At 42.9% G+C, this 12,472-nt stretch overlaps 1 protein-coding gene across 1 annotated transcript in view; it reads left to right on the top strand.

Moving 5' to 3' along the window:
- dnah6 (dynein, axonemal, heavy chain 6) overlaps positions 1 to 6,105 on the top strand; it is a 424,069-nt gene extending 417,964 nt beyond the window's left edge. Inside the window, exons 73-74 of the mRNA XM_078570618.1 lie at positions 573 to 795; positions 5,588 to 6,105. Of these exons, the coding sequence (XP_078426744.1) occupies positions 573 to 795; positions 5,588 to 5,691 (327 nt within the window). The 3' untranslated portion in view covers positions 5,692 to 6,105. The remainder of the gene's footprint in view (positions 1 to 572; positions 796 to 5,587) is intronic.
- Positions 6,106 to 12,472: the final 6,367 nt, after the last annotated feature.

A 12,472-nucleotide genomic window follows, 5' to 3' on the forward strand; every position in this document is an offset into this window, starting at 1 on the left:
CCATGGCATTTTTGAAGAAGAGTGGATATCTCCTGATATCCTGCCAATGTTCTTCTCTCAACTAATGTCACAAAAATATTAGCTGATCTTGCAACTCATGGCTTTTTGTAGAATGTAGCATCGTCTGGCAGCTCGTTCTGCAGCAGAGGCTGTTTGTGGAAAGTTTTATAAAAATAAAATTGCTACATTTTTATTTTGCATTTTGTTTTCCAAATTAACAGTAGGAGATAAAACTTGTAGCTTGATTGCTGACACAATGGTGACATTGTTTCTCCATTCACAAGCATCGTAAAAGATCTTATGAGACCCATCACAATGCTGACATTGTAAGGCACATTAGACGTTTTTCTGCAAAGCGACAATAGGAAAATAGCCCACAGTGCAAGAAAGACTCTAGAAGTTTTCCCCATAGCTATAAAATATAATCCGTAAAATAAAAAAGAAGCATGATTTGATGAAAAAACACAATTTATGACAAAGAATCATAATTGCACTGAAAATATTTTTTTGATTTCACAATAGCTTCTTTGAAATCTTATTCATTGTGTATCTCTGTTTTCTCTTTCCACAAGTTAACTTCCCCCAAAGATGGTGTACTAGTCCATGGAATGTTTATGGATGCTTGTCGCTGGGCTGATAAAGAAATGGTGCTAGAAGATGCCTTTCCCAAAGTGATGAATTCAGTTTTACCGGTTGTGCACTTTCAGCCTTCACGGAATTATGAGCCGAGTCCATTACTGTATCAAGCACCGCTTTACAAAACAGGGGCCCGAGCGGGAACCCTATCAACAACAGGTATTATACTCCAATTATCTCAAAGGGAATTCAACATCAAGGGGGAGAAATTTGTTCACATATGATATCCATGAGGAATGTCACAAAGGCTGCACAAAATCTGGCAGTATTGCTAGCAGCGGTGCTAGGTGAACAAAATTCTCTCCCAGTGAGCTGGATTTTTAAATGGCTGTGGTGTCAGTGTGGGCATGATTTCAAAATTGCAGTCCCAGAGGTTATCATCAGCCTTCTGGGACAGTTTGAAATTTCCAAAGGGCTGGTGGAGGGGAGGGAATGGGAAACACGCTCACCGCCAATTAACAGACTGTTAAGCTCCTTTAGGATTGCCATTTTTAAAGGTTATTTTCGCTGAACCTGAGCACTCGTGCATGTTAGTGTGCAACTGTTGGATTCATACTGAGGACATCAAAACGTTTCTTTTTACTTGTGGGAAACTGAAGCTTAATAGGCACCAGGTCAACCGCTGTACCTTTTACATTGAGTTCATGGTCATTTTCCTCCATCTCACGTTCTTCTGGTCTTTGCTTTCCTGAGCAAGGCTGTGGTAGCCCTCAAAGTGACTGCTGCCTGCCTTTGCCGCTGGTGCCAGGTAAGCAGCTCCTGCCTCCTGGAGGCACTTGGTGCCTCTAATTGGATGCCAAACTCGCCTCCCATCCAATTAGAGCATTTACATTCAAAAATAGAGCTGTGAGCACAATGCATTTGGGGCACAGGGGACAGGATCCATGAGTCATCCGGATGTTGGGCTGCCAAAACTGCTTTGGAAATCTGGCCTCATATATCTACCTGAACCCTAATTGCTCGGGAACTGGATGGCAGAGTGGAGCAACACAAAGGCCTTTCATCTCAAATCCAATCCAAATCAGTGCCTATTGGCTGAAATGATTTTGGGACAATTTTAGCCTAGTTCTTAGTGGGCTTGGATCGATAGGACAAAATTATACGCACTATTAATTTAAATTGGCAATCTCAATCGGAGAACTAACAGGATAGCTTGTGTGGGGAAATAGAAAGTATGCCATACCAATGTGAAAAAGGAAACTCCACTGTATATCTGATAGTCCCATGCCTGATCTAGGTATTCCTCGTTGGGTGATGTGGAAAGATGGGCAACAGTTTGCTTTTGCATGATGTCTAATGACATGACAAATGTGCTGATGAAAATTTGCTTGGTTTGGTATTGATAGCTAAATAATTTAATGCCAGGTTTCTTTGTTTTTCTTTTACTTTTGTTACTTAAGAATTTTTTAAAAAGTCTTCAAAGTCATTGTTTCTTAACATTATTATTTTGTAAGTAAAATTAAGCAGAGACAATACATTTTTCTGAATTTTGTTGAACATTGTACTTTATTACAGTTAGTGCAAGCATGGTGCAAAACGTATAGATATAGCCCGGAAAATAGAAATATATTTTCCCCTCTGCTACTAGTTGCTGTATGTAAAGTTGCAGCCATGTATGTCAGGCATCACAGTTTGGGAATCACATACATAATATACACATTTCTGTTTCAACTTGCACATGATTTATGAAATGAAATTTGAACCAAACAGCAATGCATCACAAATGAAGAGGTGGGACTGCATGACTCAAAAATAAAGACAACAGCTGAAAGAAAACAATCTGCGTGGAACCAATAAAATAGCAGAGTTTGAGCAAACACATTTTTTATACTTTTCTTGCCAAGTTACTAGTCCCAAACTGGCAAGTAGCAGAGAATAATCAATCAAATCACTACAAAAAAATTGTGTGGCTGGTTTGAGCTGCCATCTTGAATTCTCCCCATTTACTGGTATAAGTTGCATTTGTAACATGAGATATCCATAATATAACACCTAATTCTGCTCTTGGGATACTTGTACAGTTGTGTAAGTCGCTGAAAAATGTTTTATCAGAGAGGCTTTTTGTTACATTGAAAATCCAAACCTCAATTTATAAAGAATTACATAGAATGTACAGTCCAGAAACAGGCTTGTAAAAGTATCCCTATGAGTAGGATTAAGTGTTATGCTCATAACTGTTTAATTTTTATGGATGCCTCATAATAAAAATGCTACATTTACCAGCAAATGGGGAGAATTCAAGATGGCGGCTCAAACAACCAGCCTGCGCTGGAGTACTTGGCTGCACCTTGAATTATTGAACCAAGTTTTGCTGACTCTTTATTCTGCAAATGCCTTGGTTTTTTTTCCTGACAGGCCACAGTCTATGTTAATCCCAGCAATCTCCTTCGCATTTCATTGTTGATTCAAAAATACAGTTAATCGTCCAATCTTTCTGATTCCCATGAGCACCAGGAGAACTAGCCATTCACAGAGTGTGTCAAGACTTGCTCTTTGGAATATCTATCCTCTTGTGTTCAGTAGTGGAAGCCTGTGAGAAAACTGAATTTTTTGTGTTATGAACATCAAACAAAGGAAACCATGAACATTGTGGAAAATTATGTAAATAAATGTACAGAAAAGGTTGATGGCTTTTGCAGTTATGATTATTTACTGTTCTAGAAATAGACTCCCAATTCTCCCACTTCTCTGGTTAGTCACTGCATTCCCTCTCAGTAATATTACTGCAAACTAATTTTTACTCTGAATATACAGTCCCAGGTCCAACTGTTTGGATCTCTTGGGTGCTCTGTATTCTCACTGAACCTAATCAACATCTAAACCAGCCCTAATTTCCTCAGGGATTCCGGGGGACTTCCCATTGTAAACATCAAACCATCTAATTTCTTTTGAAGAGAGCAGGTGTTTTTTTTCTTCCCAAGTACAGAGAATGGAGCTGGGGGTAGAACTCCCAATGCCAAGAATTCTCACGTCCCCAGCTGATTCAAAATCCAGTGTCCGAACTGGAGGCCAGTCTACTCAGTGAGATGTGATGTGATGTGCCAGTGTTCAAATGAGCATTAGTGAACCTCAGACAAGCAATCTGGAGCCAAAAAGAATTACATTTCTAAGAAACATTTTTTAAAAATCTACCCTCTTACATTTATTGTAGGGATAAGGCTCAAGTCTTAGGGTTGGGGGCCGAGGGGGGTGGTTGGGAGGAGGTGTGTGGATGCGAGGGCGGTGGTGTGCAGCAGTGGCAGCTGCGCAAATCCTCCCCCAGTGGGAGACAAGATTTTCTGATTGCATGAACAAGCGTCAGCGATGTGGCTGCTGTGGCATGGGTTACCACCTGCCCTGTGCAAATTAGGTGCCCTCCCACTGACCCTGAAAACTCCCATCAGGGTCAACACTGGCAGATACCAGTGAGTGTGATCCTGGTTTAAGCACTGGGAATGTGGTCCTCAATTTACAAACATACAAATTAGGAGCAGGAGAAGGTCCCTTGAGCCTTTTCCGCCATTCAATAAGATCATGCCTGATCTGATTTTAACCTCACATTCCTGCCTGCCCCTGATAACCTTTCACCCCCTTGTATATCAAGAATCTATCTATTTCTGCCTTAAAGATAACCAAGGACTCTGCCTCAACCACCTTTTGAGGAAGAGAATTCCAAAGTCTCATAATCTTCTGAGAGAATTTTTTTTCTTCATCTCTGCCCTAAGTGGGCAGCCCCTTATTTTGAAACAGTGACCCCGAGTTCTAGATTCTCCCACAAGAGGAAACATCCTTTCCAGATCCACCCTGTCAAGTCCGGTCAGGGTCTTATGTGTTCCAATCAAGTCACCTCTTACTCTTCTAAACTCCAGCAGGTACAAGCTTAGCCTGTCCAGCCTTTCCTCAAAAGATAACCTGTCCATTCCGGGTAATAATCTAGTAAACCTTCTGTGAACAGCTTCTAATGCATTTACATCTTTCCTTAAATAAGGAGACCAACACCATACACAGTATTCCAGATGTGGTCTCACCAATGCCCTGTATAACTGAAGCATAACCTCCTTACTCTTGTATTCAATTCCCCTTGCAATAAATGATAAATTCTATTTTGTTAACTACTTTCTGCACCTGAATACCAACCTTTCGCAATTCACACACTAGGACACCCAGATCCCTCTGCATCTCAGAGCCCTGGAATCCCTCACCATTTAGATAATATGCCTCTTTTTTTATTCGTCCTGCCAAAATCGACAACCAAATATTTTCCTACATTATACTCCATTTACCAGATCTTTGCCCACTCACCTAACCTATCTATATCCTTTTGTAGCCTCCTTATTTCCTCATCACAACTTACTTTCCTACATATCTTTGTGTCATCTGCAAATTTAGCAACCATACCATTGGTTCCTTCATCCAAATCATTTATTTAAATTGAGGACAACTCTGGTTCTCAGGTACATCTTTTCTTTCTCTAATCTATCTCCATGTTGCCTTCCTCTCTTGCACCATTATCACTTTTTTCATGAAATCAACTCCTGCTCTCCACTCCACCACAAACCATTCATATTTTCCTCTGCTCACTTTTCCCCTGGCTCTGATCATCATAAAGTGCTCATCCATATGTCTACTAGCTCTGATGAAAGGCCATCAGTCTGGAACATCAACCAACCCCTTCTCTCTTGTTGAATGCAGCATTTTACATTTTTATTTCAAGATTTCCAGCATCTGCAGTATTTCTTTTTTTGTTCCCAATTTTTCACGCTTTTCTTCAGAAAATGGTAACTGATTGAAGTCGACAATTTAGAAGTGTGATTTTGGCTCTTGTGGTTGAGAATACTTGACCGTCAGATTAGATTACATTCTTGAAATCACTGGCAGGGCTACAATATTTTCTACATCCCGAGCTAGCGTGAGTTTTGATGATTGCAAATCAATGTAACAAAGCAAGTATTTTTTGTTTGTGTGATTACAGGCCATTCTACAAATTTTGTCGTGACAGTGCTATTACCATCAAAAAGAGACAGCGACTATTGGATCTCCAAGGGAGCTGCTCTGCTTTGCCAACTGAATGAGTAAACCTTGGCACATCTGTGCAGGCCAGGTCACTTATTTAAGAATTTATTTCCATGTAAATAAGTCTGAAAGATGGCAGAGTAAGGAGCTGGAGGGCTGGAGTCTTTGAATTTTGAACTGCATCATTATTTTGGATAAGCTTTTGCATACATTCAGCTCCTATTTTACTTTTATTCTCCTACCGCAAATATTCCTATTTGAATTTTCATATGTGACTGATTTATTTTTTTTAAAAATATATCATTGCATCTTTGTACCTAAATATTGATTCAATTATTTAAATTTTTAATTTGATATGCAAGTATTAGTATCATTTCCTTTGTGCATTTTTCTTTGCTTAAAAATGTTAGGTAAAATACTGCAAAAATTTGATTGTGCCTTATTAATGAAATTTCAATAAACAATGAAATAAATGATTTTGCTGAAGAGGTTTTATTTTAAACAGAATTTTTTGAAATGTAAAGTTACATCCAGATTTTTTTTCTTTTCAATTTAGAATTAACCGTAGCTCTGTCAAAAAAACTCAGTATGGAGCGTTTATGCCATCCTGTTCTCCCAATATTATCCGTTTAATGAATTATAGCCTGATTTGAAGTAAATCCACGTGCACCATTCACTATAATTAGCCTATTTCATTATGAATTGCCTTAAGATACCTGCCTTCTGGTGAGTTATTGCATTGTTGGTAAGGTTTCCACTAACTTGCAAGCTGTCAGCCATGAATTTTATTACTGCAGATGTCAAATTGCAAAGACTGTTTGCCCTCACGTTTCTATAAGCCAGCTGCTTCAACTGAGAATCCCTCAGACTCTTTACTCATCTTCCTGCTGTTCTTCATTAATAATGATGAATAGCACAAATGGCACATGTGAAACAAAATTCAGACTTTATTACAATGGCTTCAAGAAACCAAAATAAAAACAGAAAATGCTGGAAACACTCAGCAGGTCTGGCAGCATCTGTAGAGAGAGAAAAATAATTAACAGGCAGAATCATCTGCACTTTTTCTCTGATGCAATAGCAGGACCATTTGTGGGTCAGGACCTAACTGACAAATTTTGCTGAGGGTCTTTTCTTGAACTGTGGAATTAACATCCCACCGCTGGGTTCCTTGACCAATAAGGGAGGTCAGGAGATTGACACACTGGATCTGTCAGAGGAAGGATTTCTAATTTATAAAGCCATGATATGGGTTACAATACTTCACCAGTACTCAAATTTTTGAGGCTTGAGCAACGACAGCAATGGAAAGGAGACCTGCAGGGGGAAAGGCTGCTCCCCAGAACTCCCACTCGTTCCTGGAGGTCCTGCTGTGGTATCTGAAGATTTGCAGTGAGGCGAGCTCTCCCTAGGACAGCAGGAAGAGGACAGTCTTTCCAAGCAGGCAGGCGTGTATGAAAGTGGCTAAGGAAATCAGCAACGGATGTATGGTCTGTCCAAACTGGAGAGTGCACTAAGAGGATCCAGGACCTCAGGAGGGCGTGACAGGTGAATGGCAAAACACTTTCAGTTGCCATGCTGTATATTCTGACTTTCACAACATCATTCTCCACAGCACTTCTCAGGACAACACACCTTGCAGCTCCTCTCATTACCCTCTCTGCAGGCAACTCACATCCCCTTCTGGGCAGCCAACATTCACCTCATCCGGTTGCCCTCCTGCACCAATGCTTGTTCATAGCGCTTCAGAAATATTGCCCCTTCCCTTCTCATCTATTAGCACATTCCTTAAATAATAATAATAACCTTCAACACCTCTTTGTCCTTTTGTCTATGACATCTTTTGGTAATCTCCACCTATCACTGGCCCTCTATCCAGCTCTACTTGTCCCACCCACCTTAAAACCAGCTTATATTTCACCTCTTTTCTATTTTCCTTAGTTCTGTTGAAGAGTCATACGGACTCGAGATGTTAACTGTATTCCTCTCTGCAGATGCTCTCAGACCTGCTGAGTTTTTCCAGGTATTTTTATTTTTGTTTTGGATTTCCAGCATCCACAGTTTTTTGCTTTTACATTATTGTACTTTGTAGTTCTCTTATTTCGAGGTTTAGCCTCCCTCCCACTCAGTGATTGCGTCCCACTGTGAGATTCACATTCCTGTGATGGCAATCTCAGTTGAACTAGTCTCCGCACCCTTGTGTGATGTCAGGGAGATGTGCTTAAATCATTATTTGAAGAATATGATGTAAGTTTTTCTCACTCTTCTTCAAAGAGCACCATTGAGTGAGGGCAGCTCATCAGCATTAATAATCTAGCGGCATGTGTGTCTCCTCAATGGTAGTGGCAGAAGAAAATACATGCACATGAGGAGGAGATCCCCAGGCATGCCCACATCTCAGTCGCAGCAGTGTTTGCAGCATTAGATGGCGGCGAAGGCTTCAAGTCTTCTCTCGCATCGATCTTGTTCCTAAGTGGGCTCTCAGTTCCCAGAATGAGCTCACTCACAGAGCCCCATGGACAAAAGCAAAGCCTGGCAATCCATGAGGCAAGTGTGAATGCGGGACTCATTCTTACATGCCAGTGGGTGGACATCCCCTGAGTTGAAAGAAGATGGCATTGAGAGCTAGGAGAGATGTGGCCATATTCCCTCACCTAACTTTACTCTTCCTGGAGCCTGTAAGCGATTAACCTATCATGGGCACGTCTCCCACATCTTCCTTCTTTCATGGCATGATCGCGCTCATTCTGACCCTCAGCAGCCTCCTGAGGTTCTTGGGTCTCTGGATCTTCATCCTCTAATGAGCTTACATCCTCCTCTAGGTCATCCTCTGGCAGGGGTCTCCTCTTTGCATAGCTAGATTGTGAAGGGCGCAACATACCGCGATGATGCAGGAAACCCTGTCGAGACTGTATTGTAGTGAGCCGCCTGAGCGGTCCAAGCATCTGAAATGCATCTTCAGAAGCCCTATGGTCTGCTCTGTAAGGGAGTTTGTGGATCTGTGAGCAGCATTATACCTCTCCTTGGTATGACTCTGAGGGTGACGCACCGGTGTCATCAGCCAATGTTTCAGTGCGTACCCATTATCCCCAGGCAGCCATTCCTGCAGACGAAAGTCTCAGGCACCTGGGAGCGACTCAGGATGGTAGGAGTCATGGCAACTCCCAGGACACCGTGCACAAACGTGCAGTATGTGCTTCTGGTGATCACACACCAGTTGCATATTGATAGAATGATAGCACTTGCGATTTATAAACATTCGGGTCTACTGCCATAGAGCCCGTATAGCCACATCGGTGCAGTCTATTGTACCCTGCACCCTGCACCCCAGGAAAGCGTGAGATGGTGGCAAAGTCTGGTTCTCTTCGTCCAGAGCAAACCTGACATAATGGTCCTTCCTGAAAAGGGCATTTGTGACATCCTTCATGCATTGATGTGTTGCGGACTGAGAGATGCCACAGAGGTTGCCTGTTGTGCTTTGGAAAGAACCAGATGCCAAGAAATTGAGTGCAGTGGTCACCTTCAAAGCCACTGGCAGGGGATACCCTCTAACTCCACATGGTGTCAAGTCTTCATGAAGAATGTGGCATATGTGATGTACCAGAGCTCAGAACAAGCGCAGACATGCACGGCATTGCCTTTCGCTCATTTGTAAATAGGAGACTCTTCTATGATAAACCCTGGGTCTGGCGAGTCACCCTCATTGTCTGGCTCTCTCCTCCTGAACTTCCTGTTCATGCTGTGACTCCGTTTGACCATGTCCCTCCTGCTGGAGCTCCGCGCGGAGCCACCTCTCCATCCTGCGTCTCCTTCATTGCATCAGGACCCTGGCAAAGGCAGCGTTGAGCCCTTGATCCATATCTGCTTTTGCCTTCTCTCTGAAAGGAAACATTGAAGACATTAATGATTCAGGGAGCAAGAAAGCGAAGCTCAGAGGATGATACTTTTGGAGACTATAAGGGTCCATAGTTTTTCCTACCCTATTTGCATGGTGGCTGATGCCGCTTTGTCCCTGAGACACTAGCACACACATCGAGGTGACCAAGGTGGCATCGCAGATTTGTAACATCTTGAGCCCTGCGTGGAATGGTAAAGTTTAAATGAGATGATTGACCCAACCTAGCTCTGTGCTCCAATCTCTGATTTGGCATATTAATGACCAATCAGTTGCTCATGGTCAATGAGTGGATACCCTTTGGCCCACTAGGAGTGTCACATCTGGTAAACACGTGACAGGCCTTCATTGATGGAATGTCATATATGATGCAGCTGTGTCTCCTTCAGTATTGCCTGCAATCCCAAATTCTACATTCCTATGTGTTACTCTTGAGATGCAGCGAGTGTGATGTGTAACTACTGAGTTCTGAGTAGCCCTTTAAAAGTGCTAATGAAGCCATTGGCTTTAAGTGGCTTTCATCGTGAGGAGGTATTCCTCCTTTCTTTCTAAGCAGACTCTTGCTCACTCTGGCGGCAACAAGAGGTTCGAGGGTGACCCCAGAAAGGCCCCCCTCATGTTTGCCCTTCCTCCTGACTACCATTCCACCACCTCCCCTCCCCGTTGACCCCCTCATGTTTGCCAGCCTGACCCCTCGCCTCACAGCCCAGCCCCATTTGAAGTGCTAGTCTCTGAGAGTGGAAGCCTACATGAGTACCATGCACAGAGGTGTTCCTCGGGACAATGAAAGCAAAGAAAAGGAGCAGTCCAACCCTACAACCCCAGCAGAGTGGTGTTCAACGCAACAAGATCGGCACAGCGCTATGGCAGGCATGTTCCACTCACCTCGAAGTTACCAGCGAACTGAAGCCCAACTTGTGCATGTCACCCCTTTTCAAATGGGTTTGACACTGACGCAATTTCCTGCTGGTGTGACGGAAGATTGGAAGACATGGCAAGATTCCGGCGAGCCGCTGTTTTAATGAGCACTCATGACACGCTAACGAATGCAAATGCCGTTCGCGCCACTAGTTGGCGGGATAACCAACCCGCCAAGAAAACACCGTGGGGAGAATTGCCATCTGTTTTTATGATGGCGGGTTTCCAATTTCTTGCCTCCCACTGGATTCTCTCCTCTTGCCCGCCACGAAACCTGCCACGGGTGGGATGGGAGAATTCCGCCCTGGGTGTCTTGCCTGCTCCCAGCTGGATCTGGATGTCCACCCCCACTGCCCTGTGGAGAGGCATGCCACTGAGGAGAAGGTAGCTGGTGCTGGTGAGACTCCTGCTGCTGATGGTGGTGGTGTTGCTTCTGCCCTTGACCTTTAAGTGTAAGATGGAGCTGCATAAGCTGCTGCTATGCCAAGGTGAATGCTGGCAGCAGGTAAGTGCAGCTGAAGGTGACTGAAACGCTAGACTGGTAAGGTTCCTTGCAAGAAGTTAGCAATCACCTGTCAAGCAGTGATATGACTCTCTGAGAGAAGGTGTGCTTTGAATAGCAGCCTCTCACCTGGCTGTAGCTGGAACACTCCATTGTAATTGATCAAAGCCTTCCCAGCTTGTCAGTTTCACAGAAGATGCTCTTCCTGTTGTGCACTTACCTAGGTAACCCTAGTTCAAAGTACGGTGACTATGTCAAAAAAAAAGTCAATGAAGTGAGCAGGAGAGATAATACTGACACAGGAAAGAGGGAAACAGATAAAATCATGGAATCTTATGGCACTGAATTGAGGCTTGTTTGCTTGTGCTGGCTCCTTGAAAGAGCGATTTAATTAGTCCAACTACTCTTCTCTTTCCCCAGAGACCTGCAATTTTCTCCTCTTTCAAATATTTATTCACCTCTTTCAAATATTTATTCAATACTTGAACATGAGACCAGGCCCACCCCGAGGTCCTAACAAGTTGGAAAATAGCTGCCTGGCTGGATAATCCAGAATTGAGGGTTAAAACTATTCTTAATTTGCTCCTTAACTACCTTACTTACCTAAAAGATCCAAGGAGGTTCCTCGCCTGCCTTCAATCCCACCCCACAGAAATCCCAAAGAGGGGGGATGATTTTGGGATCCCAAACTAACATCAATTTTAGGGGATTTAACTCCCCACACACACTCCTGCTTCCCCTTGCCTGGAGAACTCCACCAATGTTTCAGATTGATGAACTTTTGTGCTTATTGACATGCAAATAATAAACCTCAAGGCCAAACCTTAATGTAAATGAAGACCTGCCTCAAAAGCCACAGTTGAGTTGACGCTGCATTTATATTACTGTACTGCTGGTTGAACCTCTGCCCCCAGCAACAGCAACGTATTATGAATGAGGCAGCTCTAACACCTCTAAGGTATGGAGTAGCAGCTCAAACAGTCATTTCCTCTCTGTCAAACAAAAATAAAACACCACTAGAGATAAAGGTAATGTGTGCCACTGCTTGAGCTGGATGACATTTTTCTCGTCATCAGAGCTGATTGTTCATCCAGCATTATTGGCTTGCAAAGCACCTTCCTCAATTTTTGGTTCAGCCCTCTGCCAGAAAATTAAATCTGCAGCCGTGACCACTTGGTTGATTTGATGGAGCTACCAGTACAGTAAAATCCATTGGCAACATGAAGGAGGCAAGATTCTAAAGTGTCATGAGTCCTGGTGCATTGTAGAACCACTCAATTTTTTGCATTTGCTAAATAATCTTTCAATAAACACGACAATTTGATTCCTCCCTCCTCAGTTTTAATGGAGCATTTCTCACTGAATTCTTCAAAATCCTAGCAATTTTTTTTTCATGTCTTGGTAAATAGTGCCTGATTTCACATATAAAGACACATCAGATGAGTTTTTCCTCCAAAATAGCGTAGAATGACAACTTAAAAGGGGAAAAATTGGGCAGTAAGGAGCATTGTCACCTCTGCCCACCCCCC

Source organism: Cetorhinus maximus, chromosome 2, assembly GCF_964194155.1.
Source record: "Cetorhinus maximus chromosome 2, sCetMax3.hap1.1, whole genome shotgun sequence".
Lineage (NCBI taxonomy): Eukaryota > Metazoa > Chordata > Chondrichthyes > Lamniformes > Cetorhinidae > Cetorhinus > Cetorhinus maximus.